The sequence below is a fragment of the Phascolarctos cinereus genome, unplaced genomic scaffold, assembly GCF_003287225.1.
Source record: "Phascolarctos cinereus isolate Bilbo 61053 unplaced genomic scaffold, phaCin_HiC Scaffold_9;HRSCAF=440, whole genome shotgun sequence".
NCBI classification, from domain to species: domain Eukaryota; kingdom Metazoa; phylum Chordata; class Mammalia; order Diprotodontia; family Phascolarctidae; genus Phascolarctos; species Phascolarctos cinereus.
Genome location: NW_027556402.1, coordinates 146,853,047 through 146,880,164, shown reverse-complemented (window position 1 = coordinate 146,880,164; position 27,118 = coordinate 146,853,047). Strand labels below are relative to the sequence as shown.

Sequence of the window (27,118 nt, the reverse complement as noted above, 5' to 3'; positions counted from 1 at the left end):
AGGTCCTCCTGAATCCAGGACTGGTGCTGTATCCACTGCGCCACCTAGCTGCCCCTAATCGAGAACATTTTTGATGAGGGCATTAGGAAATAAGATATTTTAGAAATGGCATTCAAGCACTATTACCATTTCACTCAACTGAAAAATGTAGAGACATTAAGATGTTACTGTGTTTATTTGCAAAAAAGCATTAGACTCAATAGAACAAAACTCTTGACTTATGCTTGTTTATAAGGTTTCTCCTTACCGTACCATCAGAATCATTCAAAATTCCTTGAAAAATACAATATAAAAAACTCTGTCCAGTGATCTTCTGATTATTTATTTTTTATCTTCTTTTTTTTTTTGTGAGGCAGTTGGGGTTAAGTGACTTGCCCAGAGTCCCACAGCTAGTAAGTGTTGTGTGTCTGAGGCTGTATTTGAACTCAGGTACTTCTGACTTCAGGGCCGTTGCTCTGTCCACTACACCACCTAAGCTGCCCTGATGCTGTGATTATTGAGGCAAGGTGATATGTTTACCAAAGATGGTCACCACTGTGTTGCAAGAAATCCAGCACTAAATCTGCTCAAAAAGGATTCCCTGTGAATGGGGAGCTGTCCTCCAGATACTCTCATTTGTACTGATTTTTTTAGCCTCCAGAATTTTGCAAAGCATCCTGGAAGAGACTTGTAATCACTAAAACAAGTTTGGTCTATCTGTCCACACACAAAAGACCAAGTGATGAAGAAGGTATATTGCCCAGGTTTCAGCATGCATTTGGGTGGACTTGCTATAGAGCTTCTCCAATAATATGAATATATCTGAAACAGACAGTGTGGATGGACAACAAATTGACCTCAGAGTTGAACACGAGGAAGAAAGCAGACTAGATTGCTTTAAATAAATTTTAAAGTTCCTTTAATGACCCCTAAACTTTTTATGAAAACCAAGGCATAAGTTTTAAATACTAACATTCCTGTCTATAAAGCAAGAATAATAATAATAATAGCACTTTCACAGGGCTGTTATGAGGATCAAATGAGATCACATGTAAATGTGCTTTGCAAATCTTAAAGCACCATAAAAAGTCTATTATTATTACAACATATATTCATCTACTTCTGAAAGACTAAAATGAGTTGTAGAGGGGAGTGAAGAGTTATATAGGGCAATGGTGTCACTCAAATAGAAATGGAATCATATTGTATACATAATGATTTAGAAAACCGTGTATGAACACTTATGTTTTATTATATTTTTATTTATTTTGTTAAACATTTCCTAGTTACATTTTTATTTGATTCATGCTGCACTGGGGTGGGAGCGAAGGTGGGGAGTGATGTGAGTTTGACACCTCTGGTACAGGAGATGTGAGTGGGCTACAACATGGAAGGCATAAACAGGAGATGTGAGTGGGCTACAACATGGAAGGCATAAGTACCAAATGAAAAAGTTGTCATGAAGGAAGCATATGATAGGAAGAGAGGATATGGTGAGGGGTAATAGGTTTAGTCATCCTGCAATGTCATGAGAGAAAGAAGAAAGCTTCCAATACATTGGGTGGACCCCCAGTGTCTTAACTTTGGGGATGATATGCATGGTCAGGCATAGATGGGTTGTGAACTGCATGGTTGTAGTGAACTTTAAGTTAATGCATTCAGAGATCCATTGGAGTAATATAACAACCTCTGCCGTATGAGAAAATAGAAATGGCACCAAACAAAATAAAAGGTGGAACACAAGACACGTGGAGGGGGTCTCTTCTGGAAGTTACACCATTTCTAGGATGTGGAGAAGATGAATCTCAAACTACCTGGGGAAAAAAGGATGACAACTAACATTTGGAAAAAATCATAACCTTATAATTACGTTTCCCCTCCATCTCACACCAAAAAAACAATTGAGAGACCCTTTTCAACTCTGCAAAATCTATAAGCATTTATAGAAGACATGCTCTCAATAGCATTAGTAGGAGGCAAGGTTTTCAAAACTATATCAGCCCCCACCTTTTTTTTTTATAATCACATAGTTAAAAGAAATATTAAATCCTTGTGTACTTAGTATTTTAATGTAAAAAAGCGTTTTATTCTGTGGAGCAAAATGGCATCAAAGACAAGGTGCCTCTAATTCAAACATTAAAAATTATAGATGGTTCCTGAAAGGATGTAACAATACAAATACGTTTGTTCAATCTCCTGACTATTAATATTACACAAGGTACGATTTTACATCTTGTTACGTAGAAAATGTATGCATAGTACATAATCTGTATCTAAAAGGGATTCTCTATAGGTGGTGAGGTTCTCCATATGTTCATATTTACAAAGAACACTGTGCTTTATTGCAGTAATCCCCAAAACATTGCAAAGTCTATTCGATGAAATCACTACTCAGACTAAAAAAATTTGAGTAACTGTCCACAAAGGAAACAAATGAGTAATTCTTTTTCAGATGTGCAGTTGGAGGACAATTGCTAGAGCTTGTCCAGTAGTACCTATATCTTAAGTAGATACTATGGATAAACAAGGAACTGGGCCCAGAATTGAATAAGAGGAAAAGAGCAACCTCAGTGGCAGTTAAGGAACTGCTTTATGTTTTAATGACCTCCAGCCTGTTTTCCTCTGGAATTGTGATTGGTCATTTTTTTTTGTTATTGTAATTATGTAAAATGTTTTCCTGGTTCTACTTGTTCCATTCCACATCAGTTTGAATTAGTTTTCCTTGGTTTTTATGAAACTTATCTATTTCATCACTTTTTTTCCTTTCATCATTTCTTTGGCACAATAATATTCTATTGCATTTGTAGTCCATGATTTGTTCAGCCATTCCTCAATTGATGAACACCTCTTTTAGTTTCCATATTTGTACATATTTGATCCTTTATCTTTTTAATTTCTTTGTGCCATAGTTCTGGTAGTGATACCACTGTGTCACAGTTCAGTGAATTTTTAGACCTTTCCTTTGAAACAAAGGACTGTCTTTTTAACCACTTTTTTTTATTAATTTATTTTGATTTATCAACAGTCACTTCCATAAGCTTTTGAGTTTTAATTTTTTTCTCCTCCTCCTGCCCCATCTCCCTCCTCAAGATGGCATGCAATCTGATATAGGCTCTACATTTCTATTAACCGTATTTTCACATTAGTCATGTTGTAAGTAAGAATTAGAACCAATAGGAGGAACCACCAGAAAGAGGAAACAAAACAAAACAGAAGAAAAAAAAAGAGCAAATAGTATGCTTTGATCTGCATTCAAAGTATATAGTTCTTTCTTTGGATGTGGGTAACATTTTCCATCATAAGACTTTTGGAGATGTCCTAGGTCTTGGCATTGCTGAGAAGGGTTATGTCTGTCAAAGTTAGTCATTGCACAATGTGGCTGTTACTATGTACAACGTTCTCCTGGTTCTGCTCACTTCACTCAGCATCAGTCCTTACAAGTCTCTCCAGATTTTTCTGAAGTCTGCTTGCTCATCATTTCTTATAGCACAATAGTACTCCATTACATTCATATACCACAACTTGTTCAGCCATTGGTGGGCATCTCCACAATTTCCATTTCTTTGCCACTACAAAAAGAGCTGCTGTAAATATTTTTGTGGGTATGGATCCTTTTCCCATTTTTATGATCTCTTGGGGATACAGCCCTTTGCTATTGCTAGATCAGAGGATATGCTCATTTTGATAGCCCTTTGGGCATAGTTCCAAATTGCTCTCCAAAATGGTTGGATCATTTCACAAGTCCACCAGCAATGCATTAGTGTTCCAATTTTCCCACATCTTCTCCGACATGTATCATTTTGTTGTTTTGTCATCTTGACCAATCTGATAGGTGTAATGTGGTACCTCAGAGTTGTTTTGATTTGCATTTCTCTAATCAATAGTGATTTAGAGTATTTTTTCATATGACTATAGATGACTTTAATTTCTTCATCTGAGAACTGTCTGTTCATATCCTTTGACCATTTATCAATTGGGGAACGACCTGTATTCTTATAAATTTGACTTACTTCTCTATATATTTTAGAAATGAGGCCCTTGTCAGAGACACTGGTTGTAAAAATTCTTTACTGGTTTTCTGTTTCCCTCCTAATCTTGGTTGCATTGGCTTTGTTTGTGCAAAAGCTTTTCAATTTAATGTAATCAAAATTATCCATTTTTCATTTCATAATGTTCTCTATCTCCTGTTTGGTTATCAATTCTCAGTTCTCCATAAATCTGACAGGTAAACTATTCCTTGCTCTCCCAGTTTGCTTACAGTATCAGCCATTATATCTAAATCATGAGCCCATTTTGTCTTTATATTTGGTATGTTGGTGTGAGATTTTGCTCTATGCCTAGTTTCTGCCATGCTCTTTTCCAGTTTTCCCAGCAATTTTTGTCAAATAGTGAGTTCTTATCCCAGAAGCTGGGGTCTTTGGGTTTATCAAATGGTTTAAGCACATTATTGATGGTAGTCCTAGAATACCAAAATCTTGAGTGACTTGAAACTTTTAAAGTCTCCATACTTAAAGTTTGTGTTCACCCAGAGGGCAGTGGAGAGGTTCACAGTTAAGTCTTTTTTATTACAAGCTGGGGTCAGATTTTTCCTATAGGAATACCTTGCCAAAATGAAGGAAGTTTGTAGGGAAACAAGTTTTGATGAAAGACAGTTTCCTTTGGACTGAACTTTTTTTTTCTTTCCAGGACTACACATAAAGAATAAAGTGAGTTTAATCTGTAATGTTAAACTTAACATGTTTGATGAAATCACAAAATAGTTGCCATAGGAAGACAATAAAATGCATAACAGAAAAATAATTTTACAATTTTTTTTTCAAAATAAAAATAATATACAGTTAGGCAAGCTCATCTTAAGGTAGGATTCCACCTAGTACAGTGTTGACCATGTTGTTTATCTTTGTACTTAAACCTAGAGTTTGGAATCTTTAAATGAAAGTATCTTCTTAATGTAAATTTATCTTGATGAGCGCACAATAATTCATTCAGATTTTGTATGTGTTTATCTGCATGTAGTTTATCTGAGTGCATTGGAATTTTTACTGACTTATTACTTTGATTAAACTTTTTAATGTAATTTTTACTTTTAGGAGCTATGGTACAGCACCTGTAAATCTTAATATCAAGACAGGAGGAAGAGTTTATGGAGCTGCAGGTAAAATTTGCATATTGGCATGAGTAGAAATTAATGGAAATATTGGTAAAAGTAATAATTCAGGAGAAGTTAAAAATCAAGTGTTAGACATACAAATGAGTTAGGAACTTTATTTACTAAAGCTTGCCATTAACCTTTTTATGTGACATTTCTAGTAAATTGTATTTGTTCTGACTTATGCAATAAATTGGCAAAACCCTAATATGTATTTTATACAAATATCTTCTAATACAGTGATACTCAGGTATTTCAGTCTGTCATGCCATCCAAGTATACCCATGGAGGACATTCTCCCTGATATGTCTCCTTGTTTTATGCTTCACTTGACAATTTTCAGAGGGCTAACAAAGTTATCTTTATTTTTATAATTATCAAGAAATCATACTCGATTTTGACATGAGACACAACTGTTGGAGTTGGACCTTTGAGGAAACAATTTGCTGTATAGTAGGGGTTGCTAAATTCTGGCTTTCACCACCTGTTTTTTTATGTCTGGCAAGCAAACATCAAGAATGTTTTTTACATTTTTGAATTTTTCACAGTATTTAAAAATTTAACAACCATTTTTAGTTATAGGAACAGGCTTCAAGCCTTGATCCTCAGGTGAGTCTATATTTGCCAACCTATTCTCTATAGAATCTGATTTTTAGTAATCAGTTGACAGATAAGTACAGAGGGATATTAAATTCTCTACAGTTTTCATTCAGTTGAATGATAATTTACTATTGGAAAAACCTTAGCCACCTCAATGTGTGCTTAGATTTCTCTCATATTTTATAGAAATGGGAAAGTAGTTATGTTCACTTGTGAACACTGGAATTCTCTGTTGCTGTGTATGCATATATGCTTATGTGTATTCTTGTGTAAAGTCCAGAATTTTCTGCACATCTTTGCTATCCTTCCCGTTTTCACATACCTTGATGCTTAACCCTTCAGTGCTCTCTTCCCCCCCCATTTCTGCCCCATTTACCATGGATACTTTTTTATGGATCATGATCAGGTGCTTTTCTTCTGTCACTTTCATCTCTACTAGCAACAGATCAGGGGAAGTAATATTAGGGTCAAAATGTTACAGCTTCACTATCTTTGATCATGAAACAGTATGTTAGAGTAATTTTGTTTGATCTTCACAATTTTTGGACACTTTATCCATCTTCTAATTTCATCATTGAAAACCTTAGGAATGACTGCTTAGTTAGGTCGGTTGCCAAACTTTCTGCTAGTTTTACTTTCTACTGCTTCTCAGTTTATATTTAAAACCCATAATGGTCTTAGTTACTGTATCTCTACTTGACAAGAAGATTACATATGCTGAGGTGGTTTCTAAGTTCTTTTGGCTTCTTCTGGACAGTTGATTTACCTGAGTAAATAGTCTTCAGAAAATTGTTGTAATCTGTGTTGATACCTCTTATTCCATCTCCTAATTTTTTTTTTTGGCACCGATAGCTTGTTTAGGTCAGGTTAAAATTGTTTTATTTGAATGACGATGCATCTTTCTTTTTTTTTCCTCCACATTAGTCTTTCAGCTTCCCCCCCCCAATCTTTATGCTAACAGTGTATACGTGTGTATTATGTGGCACTCACCATCTCCATTGTTTGCCTGTGCTTTTCTTGAAGGAAGTTTTCGTGTTTGACTCACATGAAGCTGTTTTGTACTCATTTGTCCTGTTATTTTACTTGTGAATTATATTTTCCAACTTTTTTTGTCCACTTTTGCATTGAAGACAATCTGTATCAATATGTTTAATTAATCTGGAAAGATATTATTGAGTCCTTCATAGAATTTCTGTAACCTTTTTCCTCAGCACATAAAATATGATCATATTTATGATGCTATTTTTTACAAAGGGATATTTTAAGCATTGTATTTCAAGATGAACAAATAGCCTATGAAACATTTCTGGTGGCCTTGAAATAAAGATTCACTCCTTTATTTGCATCTCCAGGGAGAACATGTAGCCATCCTTCTGTTTAGCTATAAGTTTAACTTGCTTTTGTTTTCAAGTTACAGTTTTACTGAGAATATCCAATTTGATCTAATTCAGTTCTGTCAGTGTGATCCACTTGCTGGTCATTGACTGAGGATCTCTCATTTCGAGTACCAATAGCTGAGTCGATATTTATAAGTAGTGTAAAGGCTGATCATTTTAGTGCTCTCAGGGCACTTTTCCTACTCTGCCCCATCACCACAGGACAGATGCCCAGTGGCTTGACACAGGACTATGCATAGTTTCGTGGTTTTGTTGGTTCGTGTCATGGATTTCCATAGCCAAAAAAGTCACTAGGCTTCTGGGAGATGGGACTCCTTATATTTAACTCTATAGTTCTTGGAGAATAGACACAATTTATTGATGGGACTAAACTTAAAGCCTTTCCAGCGTGGAAGAAAGACTGCTAGAGCTTGCTTTCTACTGCTATATCCTCTGACAACCTAGGATCTTCTTGCTGTGCTAAGACATGGGAGTAGAACTTGTGACTGTTATTTAATTTTCATACTTGTTAACTTTTCTATTGCTGTCTGCCTTTTTTTTTTTGAGGAAGGGAAATTTACATTATTAATATTTATATCATTTGAAATTGGTTCCCATTTTTCTCATCTGTATTTTTTTTAAACTTTATTTTTTGTAATTCATTTATTTTGATTTATCAACAATCACTTCCGTAAGTTTTTCAGTTTTAAATTTTTCTCTCCCTCCCTTCCCACCTCCCTCCCCAAGACAGTGCTGAATCTGATATAGGGTACTCCTATTAACTATATTTTCACATTAGTGATGTTGTAAGTAAGACTTAGAACCAATAGGAGGAACCACCAGAAAAAGGAAACAAAACGCAATAGAAGAAAAAAAATAGCAAATGGTATGCTTCGATCTGCATTCAAACTCCACAGTTCTTTCTTTGGATGTGGATAGCATTTTCCATCATGAGACCTTTGGAGATGTCTTAGATCCTTGCATTGCTGAGAAGGGCTAAGTCTATCAAAGTTAGTCATGGCACAACGTAACTGTTACTGTGTACAGCGTTCTCTTGGTTCTGCTCATTTCACTCAGCATCAGGCCATACAAGTCTTTCCAGGTTTTTCTGAAGTCAGCCTGTTCATCATTTATTATAGCACAGTAGTATTCCATTACATTCATATACCATAACTTGTTCAGCCATTCCCCAGTTGATGGGCATCCCCTCAATTTCCAATTTTTTGCCACCACAAAAAGAGCTGCTATAAAAATTTTTGTACATTTGGGTCCTTTTCCCATTTGTATGATCTCTTTGGAATATAGCCCTAGAAGTGCTATTGCTGGGTTGAAGGGTATGTGCATTTTGATAGACCTTTGGACATAGTTCCAAATTTGCTCTCCAAAGATTGTATCATTTCACAACTTTACCAACAATGCATTGGTGTTCCAGTTTTCCCACATCTTCTCCAACATTTATCATTTTCTTATTTTGTCATCTTGGCCAATCTGATAGGTATGATGTGGTGATGTGGTACTTCAGAGTTGTTTTGATTTGCATTTCTCTGATCAGTAGTGATTTAGAGCATTTTTTCATATGACTATAGATGTCTTTAATTTCTTCATCTGTTTCTCATCTGGAGTTTGGATTCAACCTCTGGGATGCCATGAACTCTAACTTCTCAGATCTCATTTTATTGTGAATTTTCAGTTTCTTCTGTCCTTTCTGTGCTGCTCCCTCCCCCGGCTAACAGGATAAAATACAAACTTCTTATAATGGCATTTTCTGAATCCAGCCTCTCTTTCCAGTTTTATTTCATGGTACTATGCTTTGTAAACGTTTTATTGAACAAATTCGAAAGCACTCTAAATTGGAATTTTTCAATTCAGATATGCAGTGTACTGTAGTTGATAGAGAGCTGCCTCGGATACATACTGGTTGTGTGGTCATGCATAAGTCATAACCTCCTATTGCCCACTCTTAAAACTATAGGTTATTGGCTAGTTGCCATTCAGGATCAGCAGAGGGAATCCTTACATATACTGATAAAAGCACAGATCCAGATCAGAATCAAAAATCTTTGTATAGCAAACACCTTCTTAATTCGGTTTAATCCTATAAATGTTTCTAGATTTTCCCTTGGCAAATAAACAGACACTTAAATAAAGGGAGCTACCACTCATCGTTTCTTTGTTTCCTCACATACAAATCTGAATATTTTTTTTTACCTCACTTGTTCCTCCTTAGCGTAAACTACCTAGGAATGTAACATATGGCATATGGATTGATTACTTTTTGTTTACATTGCTAAATAGCTGTTATGTAATTTTTTTCTAATAGGGACAAAAGTGAAAGGTGTAGACCTTGATGCACCTGGAAGCATTAATGGAGTTCCACTGTTGGAAGTAGATTTGGATTCTTTTGAAGATAAACCATGGCGGAAACCAGGTAATATTACTTATTTATACTGCAGTACAAAGTACTTGGGGTACAGCAGGCATTTGTTTAGTAATGCTTATTGAATGAATCACAGTAGATGGCCAGGTATTTTAGATTTTGTTTCTTTTACTAATCCAATTTTAATTCAAACAGTTTTGTGTTAGATGATTCATTTTTATTTTTTCTTTAGTAATGTCTGAGAAATTAGATCTGGGCACTGTATTTGAATATACTTAGTTCTAATTATATACTGATGACATTTCTCAAATATAAGTAATTAAATGCTATCTGAGATAGAATTATCTTAAACAGAAAAGAGTATGATTTTAGTGAATTAGAAATACTAATAATTGCTATAGAAAGGGAATATCTGTGTGTGTATATATATATACATATATATACACACATATATATACACACACGATTTTCATATATGTATACATATATATACACAGAGAGAGAGAGAGTGTATAAATACATTTGTTTTCCGCTAATACAGTAACACTGGGGGAAAAAATATAACAAGTATTCAGAATTAGTATAGCTTCAACATAGTCAACGATTTTCACAGTTTATTTTGTGTTACTTTGCTGTATAAAAGTAATTAAAACTAGACAGAACCAGAATGTACTTGTGCATTGAAAGGTGTTTTTAATTTATAGGTGCTGATCTCTCTGATTACTTTAATTATGGTTTTAATGAAGATACATGGAAAGCTTACTGTGAAAAACAAAAGAGGATACGAATGGGACTTGAATTAATACCAAATAAAATTACGGTAATTAGTAAATATTGTATTCCTCTTTTTTCCTTACCCATACCCCAGTCATTTTTCCCCCTGTAAAGGTGGATAACTGCAATATTCTGCAGTTTAGAATGCCATTCTTTCTCCTTTGTTAATGAATTTGTTCTTTTTCCCTTCCCTTTCAGAGTTTTTCAGTAATGCTTCTCAATATTGTTCTTACTTTCATGTGACAGACTAGCTACAACTAGTAGCTAATTCAAAATTGTGTGGTATCTTAATGGGGAATATGTTATTTAACTTAGGCCGAAGACTATACTATGGAAGTTACACCAGGTGCAGAGATCCAAGATGGCAGATACAATCTTTTTAAGGTGAATTTTAGTAAATTATCCTTGGTTGCTCTCATTTTTGTTCTTGAGTATGCTTCCCATACCACTACTTATAGTGACAAGATTGAAGTGGAAGTAGCTACTTTTTTTCAAACTCTCAGCTTCCTGGTGACTTACAAATTTGCTGAATTGTTTTGTCTCCACTGCTGCAAGCATGTGAGTTATTAGTAGCCTACCATACTAACAAATGCCAGGTGAAACTGTTTGTACTTTGTTACCTTATTTTAAATTATATCATTTTAGGATATTAAAATTACGTGCCAACCTGCTAGGCAAATGCTATAGATAGATAGATAGATAGATAGATAGATAGATAGATAGATAGATAGATAGATAGATAGATAGATAGATAGATAGATAGATATAGATATATAATATGTTTATATAGGTCATGGCATTATCTTTTAATAGTGAAGTTGGACTATTTCATGTTTTGCACTTTTTACATGTGCTCTTAAGGAAGATAGAGCTTATCTATTTTCATTTGATACTTATTTAATTGATGAAAAGCCTTTTTATAATTTAGTCTAATGAAAACATATTAGCCATCCATTGAATGTCCAGTATTCAGTGGAGTGGCATAAAGCATTGTAATTTTCTGTCTTTTATGAACTACTTAGAAGTAGGTTTGTATAAAGCTCACCAAGATTGGCCCAGGCCTTGCCCTCAATCTGATTAGAAGGAATAATAGTACAGTTATATCTCTCTCCCCCTTGCCCTAACTGAGTTCTCACACTCCTACCCACATTTGCATATGTACACGTACATACTTGGTAGTTGGTTCAAGAAAATAGTTATTATGCTTTTAGTGTACATACATTTCTTCTCTTTTTTTGAGACCTGGTCTTCATGAAGACTGGCATTGGAGAAAAGGTTCAAAGTAGTTACTGTATTGATATATGTACTCTGGAAACCTCTGTGGACAGGATGTGAAGTTTTATACCCACTCCTGGACTGTAACCCTCCCCTAAAATTACTGTCTTATACAAATGCATGAATACTTTCTCCAGGGGTGCCAGCTCTGCTGAACACAGTACTCTTAATGCTGAATTTAATTTCAGTTTATTTTTTGCATGTGGTAAGTATCTGGTACTTGCTTCAAATATTTTTATGGTAGATTATTTCTCGTATTCTGAATTTATCAGGGTTTTTTAGATGCTTTCTTAATTGGATCCACCTCTTCACATAGCTGAATATTTTTTATCTGATCAGTGATCAGTTAAAATGGAAGGATTGTTTTAATGATGAAAAACAAATCTCTTACAGTTTTTTTCCCCATTCTTCTTTTCTGTGCCCCAAATGAAAACTCTTTTTCTAAACAACTGCTTCTGTATGCTTTACTTCCTTTCTTCCACAGTGGACTGTTCTAAGCCAGGAGAGACAGAAAATGAAAGGGGCTTGGTTTCCCATTGTAGGCAGCCATAAGAGTGAGTTATATATGGGAGGTACTATTCTAGAAATTAGTCTAAAATTGCTTTCATATGCAAAGAAATCTCTTGAGTGCTTCATTCTATGTCTGGTATCTTGAATGAACTAAGATTTAAAATTTCGGTGTGTTATCTGGTTTCTTATCTGGAAGGATAATAATATCCCCAGCTCATGTGTTGATCTGATGGAGAGTTCAATTTTGGAATTAATATTCTTTACATAACAAGTTTGTTTTATAAAAATCTTGGAATGTTATTTTTTTCAGAGTGTAGATAAAAATTTGCTAATTGGCAATTTTTTTATGTAACAAAGGGATTTTTGACATCTTTAATCTTGTTATTGATTTAAATTTGTATATCAAAAAGTATGCGATAGTAATTACCTAACATAAAGATCCCTTCATTTTCATATCACTGCCTACAGGTGTGACTACATGTTTTTTATCAGACATTATATAGAATTTGCCATGTAGCTATCCATTATGCTAGATCTTATGAAGAACATAATAGAATTGTAACTTATGGTCTCAGCCCTTAGAGAATTTGTTATCTGGTTTAATTCAACAAACGTTTGTCTACTACTTGTATGCAGAGCACTGTCAGGTTCTGAGGAAAATCAAAAGTTTAATAATAGAAGGTCCCTGCCCTGGAGCTCAGTTTCCAGAAGTAAATCAAGCACAAAAGTAACTGTCATGTATATTAGAATGTAAGTAGGGGAAATACTTTGGGCTCTGAGCATTTTGGGGAAGAAGTGACTTCCATCTAGAATAATCAAAGGATTTCTCCCTCCTGGGTTCAGCCAACTGTTAAGTAGAAGCCCAAGGGGGTAGGAAAATATGGGGAAAGTTCAAGGAAGAGTGAGTAGTCTGATTTACCTGAAATGGGGATTTTGTGAAGAATAGTATTTTGAGGTATAGAAGAGGCTAAGATCATAAGAATTGTAGTTAGAAGGGACCCTAGAGATTATCTTGTTCAACCCCTTCATTTTACAGATAAAGAATTGAGGCCTAGCAAGGCTGTGATTTATACAGGCACTTAGATAGTAAGAAGCAGAGCCTGGAATTGTAACTGGGTCCTTTGATCCGGATTCCAAAGAGAAGCACAGTTAGGCAGTTGGAAGTGCAGAGAATTTAGAATTAAAGGACTTGTGTTCATGTCTCAGCTCAGTTGTTTACGACTTTTGCATCCTTAGGCAAGTCATGAACTCTCTGGGCCTGAGGTTTCTTATCTGAATAGTGAAATGTTAGGACTTTGCTCACAACTGAGGGGAATTGCAACAAGCTTAACATTTGATTTTATCTGCAAATACAGACATGTTCCCAGGTAGCCCTGCCTCCAAGCCCATACCATTTTCTAGGGCTTGAGAATACTCTTCCTGTCCTTGCCCGTCCTAACCTCTTCACCTTTTTCTTTCTTCACTTCTGACGATTTAGCCTCCCTTAGTGCCTGTAGGGATAGAGGTGCAGTTTTAACCCTTCAAATTACCAAGCCTAGAAGGAGCTGGCAGCAAATTGCAGCTGAGGAGTAGGGAGAGGGATGTGAAAGTCTTGGGGTGTGGGGAGGGAGTATGCCCAGGGTTGAGATGACCACTTGGCGGCACACCTAGAGAAGTAGGGCACGTCCTTTGAAAAACCAGTGAACTATGTGGCCTCTGAAGTCTCTGCCAGCTTGAAATCAGTTTGATTCTATAAATTTACTGTTCTTTCTGCAATAGCACATTGGAATTACACTTAAGAATTTTGGCCTTTATTTGGGAGGCAGAGGAGGAGCCTTTGGATTTCTTTGAGCAGGGGACATAAAGTGACACATGCCATATATGAAAAAGAGAGAGAGAGAGAGAGAGAGAGAGAGAGAGAGAGAGAGAGAGAGACGGAGGCAAAGAGACTGATTCAGAATTCATTGCAGTCATTCATGTGAGAAGTAACGAGAACCTAAACTAGGATGCTAGTATTGGCAACGAAGACATAGACGAATATTGCAGAGGAATATTTGATGGGATTGAATGTAGCAGAGAGGAAGGAGTTATTGATAATTATATGTCTGTGCTATCCATTAGCAACGAATAGATCAGCTTTTGCAGGGAGAGAGCTGAGAGATCTCAGTTCAAGTAAAAGTTAAGTTTGAAGTGCCTTCAGAAAGTTAGAAGTGTGTGTCTGGAACTTGAAAGAAAGCTCAGAGAAGAGTGGGTGAGGATAGAAATTAAACCCTGGACAGTTTAAGGGATGGGAGGAAGAAGAATAAGTAACAAAAGGAGACACAGAAAGAACCAACAGAGAGCTAGAAGAGGGCAGTGTCACAAAAACTTAAGGATGAGCAAATTACAAAAATGAACAAGTCCAGCAATGTCAAATGTAGTAGAGGAATTAAATAGCAATTAGGAATTCCTTAATCTTAGAAAAATTATTGTTAGTAAAGTAATGGAGGTGGATGTCAGAATTCAGGGTGTGGAGGAATGAGTGAATTGTGCAAGCAACAGTTAAAAGACTGCTCTTGAAAATTGGAAAGGCTGTAAAAGAAAGGGGAAGAGGTACTGAAGATGAGTAGCTGGGTTCTTTTTAGAATATGAAGAACTGAGTATGTGGAAAATAAAGAAGAAGTAGCCGCTAGAGGAGGAAAGATAGGAAATGTGAGAAGAGGGGGAGATAATTAATGGGGCAAGATCACTAAAGAGGCATAAGAAGATTGGATCCCATACCCCAGATAAAATAGATTTACTTACTTATTTTTAATCTTCAACATTCACTTTTATAAGATTTTGAGTTCCGGTTTTCCTTCTCCCTCCCCAAGATGGCATGCAATCTGATATAGGCTATACATGTACAATAATAATAAACATATTTCCACCTTAGTCATGTTGTGAAAGAAGAATCAGAACAAAAGGGAAAAACCACGAGAAAAGAAAAAAAAGAAAATAGTATGCTTCGATCTGGATTCAGACTCCATAGTTCTTTCTCTGGATGGATGAAATGTTAATCTTTGGAAAGAGGTAGGACATTTCTCCCCCTGACAGGGGGAAAAGAAAAAGTTTGTGGGTAAGAATACATAGTTATTTGAGGATAGCTTAGGGAGCTTGCATCTCCGTAAAGTAGAAATCATGACTGAATTAGAAGAAATCTTAAGATCTCTAATGCAATACGTGGTGATCTAGCCTCTCCCTGAACACGTCCAGTGCCAGAGAAGTGATGAGAAAGAAGCAGAGTTGGGGGATGGAAGGAAGGGTTTTTTTTGGTGAATGAAAAAGTTAGGAAATAGACATATGTAAGACAATGATCTCCAAAGTGAGTTAGGCATCAATCCCCTCAAGACAATTAAACCTTTACTGCAATAGTTATATCAGTGTCATTGGGAAAATTGCCCCCAACCTCCAACACATCAACCTGGAAAAAATGATGTCAATAGGAGTACTCAGTCAAGAATTTTGGAGGCCACTGCTGTGTAATAGCAAGTCCACTAAAAATGCATAAAATTTAGAGCTATCAGTCTTCACCGAGGAGTTTGCAAGTTTGGGGAGCATGAATTTGTAGAAGGGCAAATGTTTAACTTGGGCTTTCTGCAGCTATACTTGGCAGGCTATGAGTAGGAAAAGAGAGGAAACAGTGAGTGAGAATGTAGGCTGTCAGGTTCTCCAGAGCCATCTTGATGTAGTAGGAACTAAAACTAGGCAAAATACACTGAATAATGCTGTATCCAGTGAGAGACTGACTTCCTGGCTCTTGCATGGCATACTTTTAATTTGTCTCCAAATCACATTAACTGTTTAATAATGGCACATATGGCTTTCTTACTCATTTTTCTTCATAATCACTATCTCAGGTGTTTTTTTCTTATTTTTGCCTGTCTAGTCTTGTTTTGTTTTTACCTATAGTGTACTTTATATTCATCAGTGTACTACTTAGCATTTGCTTATAACTTCTTGATGTGAAATAATTTTCCTTACTTATCACAGGGATTAAGTACTTTCTCTACCTTTTTCACAATCTTAGTAACCCTATCTAACTTAATGAAATTTGTCGTTTTTATGAGTCAGAGTTGTCATTCAGAAGATTGTGGGTGTCCAATTAAACAATAAGAAACTTAACTCTGAACTCATGCAGTCCCTCTGGGACTCTTGAAATGCGCCCATCCCTCCCCTCAGCCTGACTCTGTCATTGGGACAACTTTTAGGGGAAAATGTTAAAATCTTTTGTGAATATGTTAACCTTCTTTGCTTATTAATTCAGAATTTGTCTGGGGTGTAGTCAACAACAGGTCTTGTTTGCCCATGCTGCTTATGACTCACATTTATGTAGTTGAAGTGACTGCCCCCTGAAGTGGAGGGTGCAATTTCCCTCCCCCTGTTCACCCCCCTCTCCCATTTTGTAGAGGAGCAAACAGGTGTAGGAGGGTAAGATGAGTCCTTCCCCCCCCACACCCCTAGTCACACAGCTGGTAAGTGTCAGAAGCAGGATTTGGATCCATGACTCCTTAGTCCTCTTTCTACAAGATCACTTTGCCTTGTTCTGTCTTGGGACGCCATACACTTAGCTTGTACTTAATATTGATTGAAAATAATCACTCGTGGAGTTTTGAATCTTGGAAGAAACAGCACAGCAAACCAACCAAATGGCAGGTATTAAATGCTGGTCATCTTTATTAAGAGTGTTCATTAGAATTATGTTGAGTAAAATTGACACTGACTTTAGTAAATTTACTGAATGTCTATTAAGTGCAAGATACTATTAGATGCACACACCCAACATAGGTACACGGGGATACCAAAAGAGCATAAAATATAGTCCTGCCTTCAATCTAGTGATAAAGCAAGATATAATAAATATGTGAAATAAATAAATAGATATGTGAAATAAATAAAATCTAAAACAATAATAGTAGAGATAGTCCTAGGACTTTGGAAATTGGAAGATACATTAAAGATCACTTAGTCTTAACTTCTTTGTCCTAGAGGTGAGAAAACAAAGGCCCAGAGACATTGTTACTTGCCCAGGCCAGAAAGCTAATTAGTGGCAGCATTGAGACTAACATTCTAAAAGTCATAGTCATCAAAAACATTGAATTCTAGGAAAATTGAGTCCCTGGTCCTGAAGAATAATGCTTCCGTGTCACTTGTAGAAACTTCAAAGAATAGTAGCCCTTTCTGACAACTATAGGCAGTCAAACATGTATACCCATAAATCATATATGCATATAAAAGATAAGAGTGTAAAAATGTAGAAGGAAATCTATAGAAGGCTAAGCAGAGTTTACTTCCAGCTGATAGGATATGTGAAAGCTTCATAGGTTTGATGGTATTTGAGCTGGCTTGAAGAAAGTCTGGGAATTGAGCAAGGCAGAACTGAGAGTGGAAGATTCTAGGACGGTACAGTGTAAGCAAAGTCATGGAGGTTAGAAAACATAAGTCCTGTTTAGGCAGTAGTGAGCAATCCAGCTTGCTTGAAGCAGTGTCTGAAGTGGTATTACAAACTGAAATTTAGATTGAATCTCTTCACAGTTAGACCCTTGAATCCAGAATTTTTTTTGTTGTTCTTAAGGCAATTGGGGTTAAGTGACTTGCCCAGGGTCACATAGCTAGTAAGTGTCAAGTGTTTGGCCTGAGGCTGGATTTGAACTCAGGTACTCCTGACTTCAGGGCCATTGCTCTATCCACTGTGCCATCTAACTGCCCCGCAATCCAGAATTCTAAGGATTTTATATTTCAAGAAGCTATTGTAATAGTTCAGGCAATTAGTAATAAGGATGTGAAATAGGAATAGACGGTGGGAATGGAAAGGAAAGGTAGGAAAATCGATTTAATAACCTGAATTGGAGGGGAGAGGGCAAATTTAAAAAGAGAAATCAAAAGGTTCTCTAAGCTTTGGAGCTGAGGCAATCAAGTGGATAATGGTGCTCTTAATAGAAAAATATGCAAGATGGAGAGGGGTGCTTGAAATTATACTTTTTGTTTTGAATCATTTTGAGTTGTGTTGACAGAAAATCCACAGGTCGTATGGAAACTTTTTATATGGTCTGTGAATTGTTCAAGTTATCTAATTTATAATACACTCCACAAGTCCCAGAGTAGTGAGAAAAAGACTGGTTCCTTCTGTAATTCTAGCTATGTCAAGGAGAGAGATAGTCTAGAAGTCTTCCTCTGTGTTTCCCAGTTGTGGAGGATAAGCTATATTTACTCTGTTGTACTCAACCCCAGTTTTTGAAAAATACTTAGTTAAATTTAAGATCCCAGTAAGATTTGTTTAGCTATTAGGTTGAAAAAAATTGTTGACGTAGGCAAAACATATTGATATTCGAGTTGGTTGGATATCATCCACTCTTTAAACTAGTGATTTTACACTAGTGTAATAGTAACTTGATGCTGATAAAACCTCATAATTTTGATATATTAGATAAAGGGAAAAGGCTGAAATTCTGATTTGCCTATTCTCATGGTCGGTCACGTCATTTGTTTTTAAATTTTCTTGAGGTTTTCTGATTATTTTTCAATTCAGTAAGTGAGCATTTTTGAAAGTAATTTTTTGTTTTGTGTGGTTTCTGTATGCTTTAATATATCATTTAGAACAAACCAAAAAAAAGAACTCTTTAATGCCTATGGAACACTTGATATCCCACAAGCAATTTTTTATATCCTTCATCCTGTTTTGAAATGTTTCATTTTATTAGATATTTATTAACATTTCCTATATAATAGATGTTAAATGAAATTATAATTAAACTTGAAGAGCTAATAATGAAACATTATTTTGAAGGTACAGCAGGGCAGAACTGGAAATGCAGAGAAGGAAACAGTGCTACAGTCTGCCAAAGCTGAGTTTACATCTCCTCCTTCTCTATTCAAAACAGGACTTCCTCCAAGCAGGTTAGTTGAACATTTGTAATCAGCAAATCATCATAATGCATCAATAACTTTTATGTTGTGCTAATACTATGTGAAATGTAGGGAAAGTCAAATGTTCCATAAACAAAAGTAATATCTGATTTGGCTTAACTACCAAGCTTCATGCAATATGAAAGATTCTTCCAATATTATTGTCCTTTTAGTGTATATAATAAATGAAATAAAACTGGACAAAAGTAAAAATGTGAGGGTGGGATGGAGTGGTCTTATCATTTCCATTTTTATTGATCATTTTTCCACAAAGAATTATGTTGACTGTGAAGCCTGTGGACTGAATGATTTCTTAATACTAACAATTTAATTTGGGGAGAGTACATATTAAGAAGTCTTCCAAAGTAAAATAGGATTTCCATATTTCTGGTTTGGGTTAATATATGTTTTCCACCAACTACCAATTATAATGGGACAGATATCTGGAAAATAGTTTCTTAACACAAACTAATAAATGGCTTATCCTATATTTGGAGGCCAGTCTGATTATAATGCAAGATCTAAGATAGCATATCCGGATTGAAAGTAATTTAGGAATTCTTTCTGTTATGTGTTAAATCCTGGAAAGTTTTTTTTTGGGGGGGGTCATTTTATAGGTATTTATCTATTCTTTGGTTGGTCCAGAATGACCCAGATCAAAAATATATTCTAGCCTATTTTTGAAACTTTTAAGTACTTTAAGGTCTTGTCTGTATTTGATTCTGTAATACGATATTTAACCATTACATTGTAGATTAAATATTTTGTTAAAATAGAATTCTAAAGAACCTCAAAGTCATCTCATTTAGCACCCTATATCTAGGTAAATGTCTAAGCCATGCAGAACAGATAACTGTTGTTGAAAATAGGAATGGAACTTATCATGGTCATCAACATTAGACATATTATTCCTTTAAAAAGTTTGACAGATACAATGGCTAGCAAAAGAATTACTTCCTTGTATTTTGAGCTCTTATACTCGGAATACAAGCATTGGCTTAACTCCCCCCCAAAAAAAAAACCTTTTTAATGATTCTCTTAGCATTTAATAGTCAAATAAGTTTGTATAGTGAAAATACCATAATGTATTTTTCAATTTAGTTTACTAAAGTTCTTACTAACTTTTTTAATTAACTTATTTTTAAAATGTTACCGTGTTTAAAAAGCAAGAAAGATATTCTTTTGAGGATCAGTGTATATGTTTAATAGATCAAATTCATATTAAATTATATTTGTTAAAATAATTAACTTAAATCAGCTTTTAGTTTGTATGAATATTCATGCATGTATAAGTATGCAATGTTCAGCATGTCATAGCCATGTATGCTCAGAATATAAAATGTATGATTGTTAAAATATTTAATTTTTCATAAGAGCATATGGTATCTTAAAATATAATCTTGCCTTGCTTTGATACATCTGGATTGAATTTTATGCCATTTTAAGTTAACTAATTGATCTTGTCCTCAGTACCATCATGCTTTAGTCAAAAGTTTAATTTCCTTTTGGGTCATCTTGCTTTACTGAGTTCTCTAGGCCCAGAACACTAATTCTCCTACCCTTTGCTCCTACCCTTGTTAACTTTGGTCACAACAGTGCTAAGGCTAGCAAAGATGGATGGCTCAAATACGACTCAGTCATCATTTCTAGAAAACTATACTCTACTGTCAGTACATGAGTAGTATCATCTTTGTGTATAAAGAATAGTGTCCATTTGACCTTAAAACTTTATAGAGTTGCTTTTTGTTTGATTGAAGCCATAATGGGGGTGGATAGGAGACCTTTTGAATCAATGTGAGTCACTACTCTCACTACCAGAATCTTTATGTGGAACTGAAATGCTAAAAGAATAGAAATTAAATACATAAGACTAGATTACAGAAATCTAGAAATTAGATTTGCATGTCTCATATAGTCATATAGAACATTGTGCCAAGAATCACTAAGCTAACATTTTATCACTGAAAATTTCATTGTGTTCTCAGTCCGCATATTATCTATGTTCTGCATACAGCAGGTTTTTATATGGCATTATTTCTTAAGACAAAGCTAAAGGTTTTATTACTGAAAATACTAGATTTTTGATCTTCTGTTTGTAGGAGAAACAAGGCCAAGCCATAATGTTGTGTTCGATACATGTATAGATCAGAATCTTTTGCCGCATTAATCTTTAAAAGTTTTATAAATTATTGGATGGAACCTTTTTAATCCTTTAGTAATACTTGAAAAGAATAGCAAAAAGATAAATAGCTGAACTTTGCAAAAGAATGAATAGCTGAACTTCATATTTGTATGTAATCACAGGTGATATTAACTTTTCTTTATAAGTAGCTTTCTTTAAATGTACTTTGAAAGGATTAAATTAAAGTTAATTTTTGTAACGAATACTAGTTTATCATGAAGTATGTTGGCATAGTATTTTAATGATTGGTTTCATTAAATCCCTTAATTCTTTTGAATGAAAAGTAAGAGGAAAGAAAATAAAGTTAGTACAATTTTATGAACCCACAAAAATTAAAGTAATGTTATTTATGCACAAAAGCAGGAAATTTGTTCATAACATCCTTTCTGTTCATATGTTGTAATCTGAAGCAAGGTTTGGATCATACTTTTCTTATTTTAACATTTGACATAATGCGGCACTGTCCTAGAAAATATTTCTAAAACTAGCTGATAGCCCTTTCCTATTTAAATGCTAGCAGAAGTTTTAGTAATAAATGTGATGTATTCTTTGTGGGGTACAAAGAAGAATATATAGGGACATGAAAAGGAATTTGTCAAGGAATAAAAATAATGAGAAAGAAACCTAACATAATAGTAGTAAAGATACAGGAAAAGACATAGAAAATTTATCTCGCCAGAAACAGCGCCTCTTCTCAGTCTCAGACAAGTTCTGCCTCCAGAAAAGCCAATTCAGGCATCGGGAAGTGGCAGGATCGATATGGGAGGGCCGAATCACCTGACTTAAGGTAAGACCACCCTAAAGAATGTTGTGCAAGCCCTTCCTGTTGAGACGATTAGCACTGTTTCGTTTTATTTACTGGGACAGTAAATTGTGATTAGACTTGCCACATCTATGCCTTGATATTGCAACACGTATCTTTTTGTCTTATAAGTGATACTTTTAGCCTTTAAATATGAAAAAATTTTCCTGGGTCTAATAGTACCTTTAACAAAAAATGTTATTAGTGCTTTATATATGTTGCATATTGTATTCTTAGAGGTCCTACCTGTCCTTATCATGTCATACCAAAACTACTTTTATAGTATTATAACTTTTATCCCTCTCTGTATTATTTTCCTTTCCAATCAGTGTTTTATGCTGGCCATAGATTTAAACCTTCATGTGCCCTTCTCAAACAAGTTTTCCAACTGCACCTCAGTCCTAAACCTATTTAATAAATTTCACACGCAGCTATCATTTGTTCCTCAAGATCTTAAAAATTAGGCTTAATAATACTTTTCCAGGCTTATCTGTTATTATTCCCCATGTAAATTGTCCACTGTGATCGAAAGGAAACTAATTATTTTCCATAATGATAATTAAGGTGTGCAAAGCACTTTACACATGTTACCTCATTTGCTCCTCATGACAACCCTGTGAGGTAGGTGCTGTTATTATCTTCATTTTGCAGATGACAAAACTGAGGCAGAGAGAGGTTAAATGATTTGTCCAAGGTCGCACACCTAGGAAAGACCTGAAGTGGATTTGAACTCATATCTTGCCTCCTATCAAACATGCCTTTATGTTTCCTGTTTCTGGGCGTTTTTGAATTCTGTTTTGTAGACTATTCCTTAGTTGTTATCTAGCCTTCATTCTGCCTGCCTTTAAAACCTGTCGTACCTTCTTTTCTTCCATGAATCATCTCCAGCATAATATAGTAGGAAGTGTACTTGATTAAAGTCAGAAAGCCTGAGTTCAAATCCGAGATCCAGTGGTATAGTGGAAAAAGCACTGACTCTGGAGTCAGAAAACTTGGTTTCAAATCTTGCCTCTGCCACCTATAACCTATGTGACTTTGGAGTAAGTCACATAACCTCTCTGGATCTGTTTCCTCATGTGTCAAAGTAAGGAGTTAGACTAATTGCCTTTTGAGGTTCCTTCCAGCTCTTGATACATAATCATGTAATTATTAACTGTGTAATCTTGGGCAAGTCAGTAATCTCTCTGAACTTCGGTTACGTCTTCTATAAAATGAGACTTATACATCTATTTTCGGGGTTGTTTGGCGGAAAGCATTTAGTAAATCTTAAAATGCTGTGTAAATATGAGCCATTTTTACTCTGTGAGCCATTATCTTTTTTATTTAATGCAATGTTATTCACATTTTTTCATTTTCTAGTTTATAAAGAATATACAAATAAGTGAATAAAACATTCCATATGAACCAAAAAGAGCCAGGACTCATCAGACTAAACAAACTGGTCCATAAACAACGCATGTCAAAAGGAGGCATCAGCAAAAGCTGAATGGGTTCCGCCCAGACAAACTTCCCCTTCAGGCTTTACCCTAACTCCATCCCAGATGAACACAAAAGCATAGGAAGGGGGGGTTTGGGGTGGGGTATATATGTATGGGGGTGGGGGGGCGGGCAGGAGATGACACAGGTTTTCACCCAAAGGGCCTCCAAGTGGTCCTGGAGATGAAATGTCAACATCTGGACTTGAGGGGTCTCAGACCGACTGCTTCTGTGAGCCATTATTACTAGGCACTTTGTACATTGAAGTATACGAAAATGACTAAAATCTGGTCCCTGATATTATACAGTTTTAGGTCAAGTAATCTATGTAAAATTGGCTGTAAAATGTAGACTGTGAAAGTGTAATACTAGAGGTACAAAAGGGTATGAGAGTTGTTTCCAGCCATATTGTGAGATTCTCAAAGACAGGGGGCATATATTATTTCCTGTAATGCTTAGCATAGTGACATAGCAGAAAACAAGTATTATTGTAATTATGCCAATAGTTTGCAACTTTTCCCATAAGGTGATCATAGCCTATGCAGGAAAGATATTTTGAAATGGAAATGGTAGATATACTTTGTATCTGATTTTAACCTTTTTAAATTTCCTGAATTTCTCTTAAAATTGAATCTTAAATTCTCATTTCCCCCCAACAATGTTTTAATATCACAAACTGTTTTTCTCTCAATGATCAATAAGCGTAATTTAATGTGGAATAAAACTGTATAAAGTATACTAGGCCAATGGTATCAAAACAAAAAAGTAGATCCCTGGAGATATATTGAATTAGAAAACCACAAATTAACATTTTTGTTCTATTTTATTTTTATTTATTTTGTCAAACATTTCCCTCATTACGTTTTAATCTAGTTCTAGCTCCAGCTCTGTGGACAGTGAACTGATACCTCTACCCTAGATTCTAACTTAATGAAAATAACCTGAGCCACTAAAATTTTAAAATTTGTGTTTACTTTGAAAAAAGAAATTCACTCTGATGCTGTAAGAACCATACGCTTGATTTTTAAAGCAGTCCATTAAAGTCTCTAGGACAGATATTGTCCCCATTTTTTAAAAAAGAAAACCAAAACATTTAAAGAGAAGTAGGAGACTTACTCCTTTCCCTGCCCACTCCCAAAGTTTCACAGTTAGATAAGGATTAAATTAGACTTGGAACATTTTTTACAGATCATACTCCAATGAGAAAGTTGCTTTTATTGCCAAGAGATATATTGTTAATTCATAGCTCATTCTTTACAGTTCATAAAATGTTTATTATTAGCCATCTCTGGACTGTATTACTTAGCTTAAATAAATGTTTTAAAATGCTTATGAGTTTTTAAATTAGTTTTCTATCTTATTTCAAGGAGTTTAGGTGTCAGGATATTCCAGTTATAGAAATGTGTTACATAGTTTATGCTAGAATTGAAAATTAAGATTGAGTTTTAACATCTATGAATGGATTAACACTTTAAAAATGTTTTCTTACAATACATATATTAAGTATATGTCCTTAATGAAAATTATGAAGTTAAGATCCTCTTATGGATTGCTAATAATAAAGGAGAAATGTATAAATCTATTTTGTATGATCTAGGTATAGTGAAATGCATGTAATCCAGAAAATGTCCTGTGTATCTTCTAGATCACTTAAGTTTGAACATATAGCTAAGATGAGTGTTTTATCTTGAGAGAACCTTTAACAGCTCTGTGCACGCTGCCATACTTGAATTTCTGTCCATCTCATAGGTCTCAGTCAAGCACTTAAGTTTACAATTAGGCAATTCCTTATGAAAGTGAGTACTATAGATAAATGTAGAAACTTAGAAATATCCTGCTTAGAGACTAAAGTGAATGGGCACTGAGCATGGTGGTGTTTACTGCTCAGGCATTCCTGAGGACAGCTTCCTCAATTTTTCTCACTCAACAAGAGAATTTCAGAAATTTATCAAAACCTGCTAAGGTTCCATATACACCACAGTGGGCAAAAAAGAGCCATATTTCTTCAGAACCTTGCCCAGTTTGGTTTGTATAAAATTTACATATGCTTTTGTAATTTTATCCTCAGTACTATTGATAGCTCAGCTTTCAATCTCTCCTCTTACTAATAACAGCTTAGCCATATTTGATGTTAAAGTCTATGCCAAAAGCCTCTGCAGTTGATGCTACAGGGAAAATTCTTGCCCTCATTTCTTAGGGATAGGGATCTCACTGCAAAATTTATCAACTTATCTGATGCTAGAGAGAAATGGATGGTAGAAAAGTTTCCCTGAGTGTTCCCCTATCCTTAAGTGTTTTGTCAGGAAGCTCTGATTGTTTTCCCACTTAAAGGGTTTGGTAGCCCCAGAAAGTAATTGGGAAAGGAGATAAAGGTAGATCCTTTAGGTATTGAGGTTTTCATTGCAGTTGATCAAGGCCTTCACTAGGAGTTCAAAACAGTGGGATAGGGAAATAAGTAAGAGTGACCCTCTGTGTTTGCCTCCTTAAAGCCAAGCAAAACCTCTTAAACCATAGAGGTTAGAGTACCCTCTGTCTCCAGAACAAGGTAATAGTGGGAAGAAAGTTCAGAGAGACTTTATCCCAAGTTGGGGGAGTTGAGCAATGAGGTTGGCCCTGGAGAATAGTTTGCTGCATTTGTTCCCACTTTTGAGAAATCTGCCAAGCCCAACATAAAGGTTGAAGGTCAGGATAGGAAGATACTGTAAGACATCTGAAGGGAAGGGGGAAAGAGGGCAAGGAAATACTGTTTATTTCATTAGTATCAGGGAAGAGGAATGCTAGTAAGATAGTTTGTTGCCAATGCAGATCTTGCTAGCCTCCCCCAGCTTTTTGAATGAACTTTTTTTTACACATAATCTAGATGTTCTTGAAGTTGGAGAAGTCAAATGAAGTGATAAACATGCCCCAAAATGATTAATACCAGAGTAATGATTTTTTAAAATATACATTTATTTTGTTAAATATTTTCCAATTACAGGTAAAAAAGTTTTAACATTTGTTTTTAAAAATTTGAATTCTAAATTTTCTCCCTCCATTCCACCCCTCCTTCTTTAAGAAGGTAAGCAATTTTATGTCTAGTCATACAAAAAAAATGTATTTTCATATTAGCTATATTGCAAAAGAAAACTGCCCAAAAAAAACCCAGAAAAATAAAGTAAGTTAAAAAAGTAGGCTTCAGTCTGTGTTTAGAGTTTATTGGTTCTCTCTCTAGGGGTGGATAGCATTTTTCATCATGTTCCTTTGGAATTGTCCTGGATCATTGTCTTGATCAAAATAGCTAAGTCTTTCACAGTAAATCATCCTTAAAATATTGTTGTTACTACGTACAGTGGTCTCCTGGTTCTGCTAACTTCACTTTGCTGCATCAGTTCATACAAGTCTTCCCAGTTTTATAAAACTATCCTGCTATTCATTTCTTATAGCACGATAGTATTCCATCACAATCATATACCACAACTTGTTCAGCCAGCTAATGGCTATTTTAAATATGAAATAGAATTAGTCTTGATTTTATTGGTTTAGAACTCTCAAAAATTGCAATTTTGGAGTAGTTCTTTATTTTCATTATTGAGCTTTATTTTTCTCTATTGTTTTTATTTCATTGTTAAATATTTTGCTTTTCTACTTAGCCAGTACAAAAAATAGAGTGAAATACAGTGGAATTTTAGATACAATGCATTTTTTTGGTAGCAGGCAAAAGTTCCCATATAACTGA

The 27,118-nt window shown here is 35.1% G+C and overlaps 1 protein-coding gene across 8 annotated transcripts in view; it reads left to right on the top strand.

Moving 5' to 3' along the window:
• The window catches only part of FIP1L1 (factor interacting with PAPOLA and CPSF1), a 103,360-nt gene that overhangs the window by 16,146 nt on the left and 60,096 nt on the right, over positions 1-27,118 (top strand). For 2 of the 8 annotated variants that reach the window (XM_020990010.2, XM_020990003.2), the window contains exons 5-10: positions 5,070-5,134; positions 9,425-9,532; positions 10,186-10,301; positions 10,571-10,639; positions 18,825-18,934; positions 21,805-21,912. In XM_020990010.2, the coding sequence (XP_020845669.1) occupies positions 5,070-5,134; positions 9,425-9,532; positions 10,186-10,301; positions 10,571-10,639; positions 18,825-18,934; positions 21,805-21,912 (576 nt within the window). The remainder of the gene's footprint in view (positions 1-5,069; positions 5,135-9,424; positions 9,533-10,185; positions 10,302-10,570; positions 10,640-18,824; positions 18,935-21,804; positions 21,913-27,118) is intronic. The other 6 variants (XM_020990027.2, XM_078148323.1, XM_020990019.2 and 3 more) reach the window with 3 other exon arrangements.